General features: G+C 33.3%; 1 protein-coding gene across 7 annotated transcripts in view; it reads right to left on the bottom strand.

Annotated features, from left to right (window-relative positions):
- The window catches only part of LOC149135265 (uncharacterized), a 51,866-nt gene extending 41,351 nt beyond the window's left edge, over nucleotides 1-10,515 (bottom strand). Inside the window, exons 1-3 of one of the 7 annotated variants that reach the window (XM_089354111.1) lie at nucleotides 10,214-10,515; nucleotides 5,231-5,503; nucleotides 898-1,030 (exon numbers count right to left, since the gene is read on the bottom strand). In XM_089354111.1, the coding sequence (XP_089210237.1) occupies nucleotides 898-1,030; nucleotides 5,231-5,474 (377 nt within the window). In that variant the 5' untranslated portion in view covers nucleotides 5,475-5,503; nucleotides 10,214-10,515. The other 6 variants (XM_089354112.1, XM_089354110.1, XM_089354108.1 and 3 more) reach the window with 6 other exon arrangements.
- Between the last annotated feature and the right edge of the window lie 1,544 nt (nucleotides 10,516-12,059).

Below are 12,059 nucleotides of genomic sequence, written 5' to 3'. Positions count from 1 at the left end.
GAGAAGTACTTCATCTTATTTCAAGACTTGCATGGTTTATATGAAAGGTACAAGATGTGGGGCTCCTACAGACATGCTTCAAAACATTTACCTGTAACTGTGTATAGCCAAACAAATAATTCAGGAATTCTGAAAATATGTAATCCTTTTACCTCCATTTTTGGAGTATTATAAATGTTATATTTTTTCTTTATACAGCTGTGATTATAAATTATTTTTATACAATTCTAATATATATGTTTTTTTGCTTATGCTTTTTTTATATCATTTTTTTCCCCACTCCTTAACTAGCAAATCAGCTCCATATCACCACCACCATATAAGTTTTCAAATAAAAAGTATATTATCTACCATTAAAATCCTATTGTTCCATTTTATCGAGTGAAAGGTTATGATATCTATTAAATATCATTTGCATATTCCATTTTTTATAAACATAAGATTGGAAATGAGTAACTCATTAAAGATTTGTGAAGTTTCAGCTTCTAATAACATATATCTATACACACACACACCAACAATTCTCTAAGATCTATTATCATTTCTAACCTGTACAGATTTTGATAGAATAAGATTTGAACATTAGGTACAGAAAAAGGGGAAACAAAGATAAAGAAAAAAATACATGTGAATTCATTTCATATTTAACTACAAAAATGGGCAGTTGAGTAATAAAGTCACAATAAGAATGTGCATAATTTAACAATGTTATAGGTGATTCACAATTTATTTTTTCCTATTTAAGACATAAAAAATATAGTAGTTGCTAAACAAAAGTAAATTTAATAATATTTCTTGGTAACAAAGTTAAAAAAAATACAAGGAAAAAATATACTTTTCACAACAAAGTCAAATTAAAAATTGTTAACAGGAAAATAAGCATCAAATTTTTTTTACCGACTTATCCGATTCATATGCATTGGAGGAGGTTTCATGTAAGCATTTGTTGTACCATGTCCATGAGGTGATGGGGGTGCAGTTGGCGTATGACCAGTTCGTTTGGGTTTTGACTCGGAACACAGGTTTATATCTAAAAGAATTTTACATACATTTTCCTTGAGAAGGTTCAAGTAAAAGTTTCATTTATTATAACACATAAGCATTAAAACATTGAATTTAAATTTTCAAGAGTAAAAGCATTGATTTCTTCTCTGATCAAGAACAATTGGAATGAATAAAGTCAACTGAAAAGACAAAGCTATTGAAATTTTATGTATTTAAATGTATTGGAACTCCCCTCATCCCTACCCAATCTCTAACTAGTCACACTCCCTATTCAACTATCCCCCACTCACTTCTGCCCATCTTGTACCTTGAGGGTTTACAATGAAACCTCATCACCAGTAACAATGTGAGTAGCCATGTAGCTTCACTACAGCAAGAAACCTGTTCTGGTCCTTTCTTTCATACCTCCCATCTCTAAGCATCAAAAGCCACCTCCCTCTCTACTCTAGCCCTATTCACTTAAAGGGGATCTTAGCCCTGCAAGCTGCACAGCAACCTTACTAGTGCTGGTGCCACAAACAAAACACTCAGTACACACTACAAAGTGGTTGGCATAAGGAAAAACATCCAACTGAAGAAACCATGCTGAAGCAGACATGGGTGCACAATGCTGTCCTCAGACCTGTCAGATCCTGTCAATCCATAAAAGCCATGCTAATGTGGAAGATAGACATATAGACATTAAATGATGATGACAATAACATTGATAATATTGGCATATGTAACACATTACCTTTACAATTAGAAAAAAAATTATATAGACCATATTATTAAAAAAAGGACCATCTTTTTACAAGGTCATATCTTGGGTACAATGACTTCACAATATCAAGTACTTCTATGGAATAGAAATTATTATTAGTCTACAGTTTAGTTTTGTATGTTAACATTTCAAAACTAGGGAAACAATTATGGCAAAAGAAACTGTAAATGTCATTGTTACATAAATATGTGTCAAAGTCTATTAGAACAAATTTCAACATTGAAAAATATAAGAGAGAATCTCACAGAACTAAGTGCTTTTAGGTAATTTTGACAGTTTGTAAACATTGTCTAGTACACAAACTGTCAACAAGTCTCAGAGAGGAGAATTGTAACACTGGTCAGGAATGGTATGCAAAAAGCAGAAATAGAATATTTGGTACATCACAGTCTAATGTAACAAAGATAACGAATAAGTTTTAAAGTATTCACCATCATCATTCTATATGTATGTATATCATCATCGTTTAACGTCCGCTTTCCATGGTTGGACGATTTGACTGAGGACTGGTGAAACCAGATGGCTACACCAGGCTCCAATCTGATTTGGCAGAGTTTCTACAGCTGGATGCCCTTCCTAACGCCAACCACTCCAGCTGTAGAAACTCTGCCAAATCAGATTGGAGCCTGGTGTAGCCATCTGGTTTCACCAATATATATATATATATATATATATATATATATATATATATTTGCATATATACATACCTACATATATATGTATATATACATGCATATATGGGTACAGGACATCAAAAAAATGTTAGACACAATGAGAAACGCAAACATAAAAACGAAAACATAGAAAACAAACTTTTTTTTTCGAACAATGAAAAAAACAAACAGAGAAACGAGACATGTAACATAAAGAATATACTCCTTCATCAGCTGTCCCCGTTTCATCTACTCCACGTTTCGAAGGTAAGGACAATACATGACTTTGTTAAAACAGTCCTTCCCGCAAAGCAAATTAAATAAAATTTGGGATTTTTTGCGGAAGGTGAAAGTGTTAACAAGACAGTAAAAACAAACGGTGAGGGCTGTTGAGCCAAGACAATAGAAAAATTATTATGAACGCTAGGAGGACGAGCCAACAAATAGTGAGGAATTATCAATCCAGGCAAAATACTTCATAAGCTCTCTGTTGGCACACCAGGCTAACAATATTACTTAGATTAGTGAAGAACTCTTGGTAATCTTTTGGTAGTAGAGTTCAAGGTTATGGTTCATCACAATTCTATATTGTAAATCTGTGGATGGGCTCAGATAAACTGGCATAGGTTAGACAGTTTGAGTGGAACTAGTAAGCCAGAGAGCTGTAAGTTTCAGTTTGAATATATATATTCTTTTATTCTATTACTTGTTTCAGTCATTTGACTGCAGCCATGCTGGAGCACCACCTTTAGGCAAATGAATCGACCCCCAGGACTTATTCTCTGTAAGCCTAGTACTTATTCTATTGGTCTCTTTAGCCAAACTGCTAAGTTACAGGGATGTAAACACACCAACATCGGTTGTCAAGTGATGGTGGGAGGACAAACATAGACACACAAACATTCAGCTGTAGAAACTCTGCCAAATTAGATTGGAGCCTGGTGTAGCCATCCGGTTGCACCAGTCCTCAGTCAAATCGTCCAACCCATGCTAGCATGGAAAGCGGACGTTAAACGATGATGATGATGATGATGATATATATATATATGTCTCTTAAAAGATAGAGCTCAAGAGACATATATATATATATATATATATATATATATATATACAAAAACTCACCTGTGAGCTTTTTGCTAAGACTGTTAACAGATACTATATATTTTGTAAAATTTTGTTTTATAAAAGTATATATTTAATATATATATATATATATATATATATATATATACGACGGGCTTATTTCAGTTTCCACTAACCAAATCCACTCACAGGGCTTTGGTCAGCCCAAGTCTATAGTGGAAGACACTTGCCCAAGGTGCCATGCAGTAGGATTGAACCTGGAACCATGTGGTTGGGAAGCAAGCTTCTTACCACACAGCCACGTCTGCGTCTGAAACCTGCTGCAGCTCTCTGGCTTACCAGTTCCAGTCAAACCATCTAACCCATGTCAGCATGGAAAGCAGATGTTAAAAGATGATGATGATGATGATGATGATATATCTGTGTGTGTGTGTGTGTGTGTTTTGCTGTCTCCTTGCCTTGACATCATGTGATAGTTGTAAGTGTTACTATCACGCATGCAGTGTACTTCATTTCTAATCTTCCAAGACATGTCTGATCATTAGGAAACATTACCATACTCAGAAACAGGCAAGAGTTGGCAACAGGAAGGGCATCTGGCCATAAAGAATTTGCCTCAACTAATTCCTTCCAACCCATTTGAGCATGGAAAAGTGGATAGTAAATAATGATGACTGCCTCAGAATTATAGAAAAATAAATATACAATCTAGTGCAAGTGTTGGAATAAAACACTGTGAGTGCCTTTAGCAGAGTTCAGTCTGTTGCATTTGAATCATACACCAAATTTGAAAGTAACAGAAGACTTTTGTAGCACTGCCATCTATTTGCAACTTTTCTTTGGTAACAAGATTGTTTGTCAGAGGGAAATGGTAGGAAAGGTTTCCCACTAACATAAACATACCACTAGGGTTGCTCAAGGATCAGAATCTGTGGGTAATACACAAGAGGCTGTCCTATTCATTTCCAATCTTAACAAAACAATAATCAATTTTACAGTGGCTCACCTATAGTACCTTTTTCATTAAAAAATTTTTTTTTTGTACAACTAGCCATTTTAGACCGTTGATAGTAGTATCTTTTTAATGTAGATGCCTGTGAGCAAACAGCCATGCTACATGGCAGTGAAACATGGGCTGTGACTGCAAAGAACATGTGAAGGCTTGAAAACAATGAAGCTAGTATGCTCTGCTGGATGTGCAATGTCAATATGCACATACGACAGAGTGTAAGTGGCTTAAGAGAAAAATTGAATATAAAAGGCATCAGATGTAGTGTACAAGAGAGAAGACTGCATTGGTATGGTCATGGGATAAGGACAGCTATATAAAGATGTGTCAATCTCTAACTGGGGGGAGGGAACCTGTGGAGGAGGTAGATCCAGGAAGACTTTAAAACAAAATACTAGTCAAGTAGAAGTTGATTTAATTATACTCTCATCAAAAATTCAAGGCCTTGTGCCTATGCTAGAAATAAATATCATTATATCACCGTTTTAACATCTGATTTTCCATGTTGGTACATGACAGGGAGCTGTGTAATACAATAATTCTTGTGATATTTTAACCCCGTCTCCCTTTCAGTGAAACCCAATAATTTTAGATCATTCATTATTACATATGTATTTTCTCTGGAAATATCTTTAACAAATTATAAGGTAGAGGCCAAGAAAACAAACTGTTTCGTCCTTAACAGTGCAAACAATAAATACCTGAAAATACACTTACCTAGTTGCTGATTTGCATAAGTTTTTGTATTTTCACTGTTGAGTGCTGATCTTGCTTCTTGTTCAGTTGAATATTGGATGAAAGCAAATCCTTTGTGAATGGAAATACCAATAACAAATCCATATCGTCTAAATATTTGTTCAATATCCTTTTGACTTAGTGCAAATGTATTTAAATTTCCAACAAACAGCCGAGAATTAGCTGTTAATGGATCGTTTGTATTACTACCAATTTTTCCTGACATATTAGAACGTTTTATTAAGGAGTTGAAGACTGCAACAAGAACAAGAAATAGCATTATACGGAGATGATTTTAAAAATGTCTGAGAATGTAACATGTATGCAGTAACATCATATAACGGTATTTTCTAGGCTAATTGAATTCAATCATAGTATAGTTTTGATTCTTATAGTTGTTTCATATACATTGCAAATATAATAAAAGGCAGTGAAATTCTGGTTTAAGCATCCCATATACCCCCTTGTAACTTCTTTTTGTTTTTCATAATTTTCAGAAAATTTTTGCAAATGTGTTCTACACAGAATTTCATATGATTATGCAAAAAAAAAAAATGTTTTTTAAATTTTTTAAACTATTCCCTCTCCCCCATAAATCTTAAAGTTCCACTCTTTTACGAATTTTCTTTAACCCTTTGTGAGCCGATGGGGCCCCTTGGGACCCCAGCAAATTTTAAAAGTTATGCAACTTTTACATTTTTTTATTTAAACGATTTAATATCTCATGACATCTATTGTTGCTAGTTTATGTATGTGCATACAAATTTCGAGTTAAAAATTTCCCGTCATATGGATGTTAAGCATAAATTATGGTCATTGGGGTTCAACTGTGAAATTATCTTTTTCTCTTCTTTTTTCAGATATTCTGATGAACTTTAAGTCAATTCTCTTCATATTTGTGCTGGTATGAATCGATATACTAAATAATTTTGTTTTATTTCATATTTAGTGCTATATTGTACAGTTTATAAAACTATAATAAATGTTGATTTCTTTCAGTCAGTGATGGCACCTGTACCAGTAGATTACTAAGAGCACCGTCCGAGCGTGATCGTTGCCAGAGCACCAGATGTCTGGCTTCCGTGCCGGTGGTACATAAATAGCATCATTTGAGCGTGATCGTTACCAACGTCGCCTTCCTGGCACGTGAAAAGACATTCGAGCAAGTTCATTGCCAGTACCGCTGGACTGGCTCCTGTGCAGGTGGCATGTAAAATACACCATTTTGAGCGTGGCCGTTGCCAGTACCTCCTGACTGGCCTTCGTGCCAGTGGCACGTAAAAGCACCCACTACATTCTCGGAGTGGTTGGCATTAGGAAGGGCATCCAGCTGTAGAAACTCCGCCAAATCAGATTGGAGCCTGGTGTAGCCATCTGGTTCACTAGTCCTCAGTCAAATCGTCCAACCCATGCTAGCATGGAAAGCGGACGTTAAACGATGATGATGAATTCCCCTCCATTAAACGCCAATAATTACAAATATATACCTATAAGATGCTAAATTTCTTGTTCTTTATCATGCACTCACACATATATATATATATATATATAGTAGACTTACTTGTAAAATAGGACGTGTGCGTTCAATAATGTAATAATACAAAGAATATATATACATGTATACACACATATATGTACATACTTACATCTACATGTGTATATACATGCATATCAGGGTACAGGACGTTAGAACAATAAACTACAGACAACGGAACGAACACATAGGAAAACGGAAAGCCCCTTGGAATATCCCTTCATCAGCTGTCTCCATTCTATCTAGACGTTTCGAAGACCAGACAGTGTATATATATATATATACGAGATTAAACAAATATTTCTTTATGGATAGTACTGAAATGAGCAAGCCCACGAAGGGTTAAAATACGGACAGTCTGAATTTTCTGCTTAGATCCTAGCAATGGACCGCTCTTGGGTGCAGCATCATTCCATTAAATGTGTTTATGGGGAGAAAAATATTTAAAACATGAATACATATCAGAGTGACAAAGAAACAAGGAAGGTATCAGGTAGTCGTGAGATGTGCTAAAAATAACAGCTAAATAGCCCTTAAATCACACACATTTTTTTTTTAATAATCGTATGAAATCCCTGAGTGTAGAACACAAATTCGTCAAAATCTTCTTAAAATTTGAAAAGATAAAAAAGTTATGAGGGGTTATATGGGGTACTTGAACCAAAATTCCGCCAAAAAGTATAACTTTATTTCCATCACGCCCTATAAACTGGATACACAACAAATGAAAAAACAAAAACGTGAAAAATACTTGGGAATAGTTTAAAATTCTTAGTTATACTTTTTAAGTAAGAAATTGCACACACACACACACACACACAGAGAGGGTAACTGACAAACAGGAATTGAGGTGGTAGTGGATATTTAATAACCATTAGTAACTCAGTAAAACCACAAGTTACATTGTTTTTTACTGAAAGTTCTTCGACAATTAGATCTTGAAAACACAATACAAAATATAATAAATAGACGATGTCCTGAATTTTCCCATTTCAGTTTTATTTCGCAGGTTAGGTTTTTGCTTTTTGTTTATACATTTTTTTTATTGTACAGGAATACTCAGGCACCTTAGATCTGTCGCTGCAGAGGTCATTTATGCAGTTAAATTAGTCACACAACAACTAATTATTTCAGATTATTATAAAACTAACATAGTGAATGAATGACAGAAAAAAAAAACAATGGCAGAATAAATTTCGGAGAAAAGTGTTTCATTCTATGGGGCCCTTTCTCCTTTCCGTATTAAAGGACAATGGCATTTCTCAGTGGAATCCATTGAGAAAAAAAATGTCATCGAAGTTAAGAACCGCTTATATTTAGAGAAAGCAGACTAACTAACAAGATAAACTAAATGTTAATAAGAATTGCCAATATTTTGAATTAAAAAAAAAATGCATAATTATATGAAATGTGAGAAACAACGTGGTTTGGTAATGCAAAAAGAGAATTTCCTGAAAGACATAAAGAGGAACAAACATACATCATGTCAAAAGACTGTCGGAAATTTAAGGTAATAAGATATAGCTGCATCTTGGAAATACGTAGTAATTTCTGGTTTATTTAAATAAAATTTGATAATATGCTTTAGACAAATTTGTGCAGAGATAAAATAACGGACTATCACCGTCTCCATATCTAATTGAATTTTGCACTTGAAAAACATGCAACAATAATTGGTAATTCGTTAACGTCGACCTGAATAAAAAATGTTCAAGTAATAACGTAATGAAGCATTATTGTAGAAAAAAGTAACGTATCAATTAACAATTGTGTTTTAAAAATCATAGCTTTAAATCAAATTATTTTAACTAACATATGGAACATGAAAAATACGCTCGAGATTTATGAAGCGATTTCCTTTATAAGAAGAATAAGAACAAACAAGGCCAAAGTTGAGGGGAGGAAATATTATTAAAGAATAAATAGACAGAATGAAATTGCATTTAGAATAGATTTTAAATTTAGGAAATTCTTAAAACGGACTAAATATTCATCAAAATAATTCAATTTCTGAGCATTTTACCGCTTACTTACATCGACCGGTGACAATGAATAAATATATTGAAAGACAATACCGGAGAAAAAAATAAATAATTCTTCAGCATTTTTTTTTATTAGTCTTTCTTCAAATAATAGCATTTACTGGACATTAAAAATATTCTTTATTTTAAATTAGCTGTGTAAAATAAAAAAATTTTAAATGATGTAATACAAAGTGAGGGGAGAATTTTTATGTTGTTTGTTTTTTCTTTTTTTTTCAGCAATTAATTTAGTTTAAGCTAATTAAAACTAGGATAAATGTTAAAGCGTGGTATTACAGAGATCGACGACAAAAATATATATCTTTTCAATCAACTAATCAAGATAATTATATGGAAATACTTATTTAAAATCCCACGCTGCTCGCCGAAAAAAATAAATGAAGTTGCAGAAAGCATATTCAAAATACACCAAATTTACTCGAAAAGCAGCTAAGAAATATTATTAAAATGTTCTCCCATCTAAAATAATTGAAACACAGTGTAAATAAAGACAAAAAGCTACTTCCTACTAGAACTGATTTATACAGAATAGATATTTATATCGATTTGTTGGTGTTCATGTCTCATAAAAGCAGAAGTAACGTGCTAAATATCTACAACTGGGAGTAGAAAACGGGTCGCAAACTCGACAGGCCGAGAGCTTACCTCTACTCTATGGTTACTGAGAATGTCTTGAGAATATACTACATCGAAGAATTTTAAAGGAGAAAAAAATATTCTGTTTACAATCTCCCAGTAGTGCATTTAATTCCACGTATATGAACAGTACATTCAATGTGTCTAATTTAGATTATAAACAAAATTTTCTGTAACCAAACACTTACAGCGTGATTCGAACACTTGCAACAGAGAAGATTGAATATGATACTCTCTAACACGATTGTATTGACAGTTTTATTTATTTATTTTAGTGCATAAAGTATTTTTTTAATCAGTGACAAATTCGACATCATTATAATAATAAATTCCAAATATAAATTTAATAAAAAAGCACTAAATACATTTAATTAATTCGGACAAGAAGTATCGGTGTTCCTTTGTACGAGTTCCTTTTCTGCGAATTAACTGAATTTTTTCATCAATTGTTAAAATTATCAAAGATATTCCTCTTTTTCCTGTTGTTTTGTATAGTTTTCATATATAATAATTCAGACAACAAAATGATAATATCTCGCTTAATTTCGATTCAATAGTGTTTACGAATTTTGTCAGAATTTTTTTCTCGTCTAATAGCTAGTTAACTTACAATAAACAGGAATAGATATTTTTCTTTTTTATATAATTTATATTAAATGAAGCATGGTGAAAATCAATACCACAGCGTCAGATATAAAACGATATAAATTTTGACTTCTCCAAAAGTAACGCATTCAAATAGTTATTGTTTACCATTTATATCAACTGTAAGAGCATCAAACGTAGGTGGAGTTCAAACCATTCTGTATACTGATGGCACTCTTTTACTTTAGTTCGACAAAAAATTATTATTATTTAATAGAAATTAAATAATTATTTTGATTGCTTGATTCATTGATAATAGAATAATATATCAAGGTATTTTGATAGGAATGAAAGACATTCTCTTTGAAACAAAGAAACTTAAGAATATTTGGAAAATATAACCATAATGATTATCTACAAACTATCTTGATATTGCATTGTATCAACTAATTGGCTTCAAATTTTGATACAAGGCCAGGAAATTCGGTGGGGTGGAGGGGTAAGTCGATTACTTAGACCCACCCACCCCACCCCACCCCACCCCACCCAGTGTTCAACAGGTACTTATTTTATCGACACCGAGAGGATGAAAGGTGAAGTCGACTCCAGCAGAATTTAAACTCAGAATGCAAAGATGGACGAAATGCCGCTAAGCATTTTGCCCGACATGCTAACGTTTCCGCGTATTGCATCACTTTTAGGAGTAAAAATTGGTCAGTTTAGTTGTTGAAGTTGAGAAAATTTGAAACATAGTCAGATGCAGGTACCTTTTTTTCAAGACATTTTCCTTCAACTTTGACCCGATTGTAACTGAGGTTGCCAATAAAATATCTGGATAATTTTTGGTGTTTAGCAATCAATATTCTTTCCTCTGTTGGATTCCAAGTCAATTTTTTCCCACACTAATGTCTAATTTGATAAGTTTCAATTATCAGAATATGATATCCAAACTGGGGCAAAATGAGTAATGACTAATTTCAATAATTTCTTCTCTTTAACTGCATGATGTGTAAATATCTCGGAAAGACCCACTCCTACAGATTATGAAGAAGCTATAGAGAATATCTTATATTGAGTCTTTGGATTTTGTCAAGTTTTGTTGATTTCAGTATCGTACAATTTTCCCATGATTCTCTTTAATTTAACCTAAATATTTAAAATTTTTGTTGCATTTCTGATTTCAAAGAATGGATATTGATGTCCATGAGTCATTTTTCAAATGTAATTCTGGAAAAATGAAGAGGCAAATTTACCGTATCTTGTCTACTCATTTTGTCCCAACTAAAGATGTCTATTATATACTCAGAGAACGGTGATAATTTTCTGGAATAGTGTTCTGAATATGTTATAGTGTTTGTAATGCATTTAGAGAAGATTGTAGTAGTTTCATGCAGGCATAACGTGGATTCGATCCTCGATCGCCAAATTTCACTTAACAGTTCAACAGCGCTTTTCTCACGGTAAAACAATAGTTTTTCTGTGAGTGACAGCAGCTACATTTGAAAGATGCCTTCGCTAAGCAAAATAATGTCTTTGCTACCTGACCCTTCTAACCTTTTCTAGGTCACCAAAGGCTAGAATAGAGATAACAGGTACCACCAACAAAATCTATTGTTCTCAACAATATGTCTATCCTTCTAGCTGGTTTTGGATAGTTATAAATACTAGAATTGTGAAGGCCATTGTGGTCGACAGGGAGAAATACAACAGGCTGAGAGACATGTGTGGAAGGGGAATTGATCCGCCAGGAGTAGCGGTGGAATTCGATGAATTGCCACCAGTAGTAGAACTGAAAGATCTTGAACCTTTTATGAAATACTAAAAAAGGAAAAAAGTAAGTAAAACTGTTTATTGAAAAAAAGTAAAAATATTTAAAAAAAAGAGAGGAAAAAAAGATGATAAGGGAAAAAAAACAAAGGAAAATGAACGATTGTAAACAGTGTATTAAACGTTCAAATGGTACTGTATGGGAGTTGGGCCCATGCAACCATCTCGTTTTCATTATATAACATCT

This window comes from Octopus bimaculoides, chromosome 6 (genome assembly GCF_046866305.1).
Source record: "Octopus bimaculoides isolate indiv1 chromosome 6, ASM4686630v1, whole genome shotgun sequence".
In the NCBI taxonomy this organism is placed as follows: Eukaryota; Metazoa; Mollusca; class Cephalopoda; order Octopoda; family Octopodidae; genus Octopus; species Octopus bimaculoides.
Note: the sequence above shows the minus strand (reverse complement) of the source record. Positions and strands in the feature narration are given on the sequence as shown.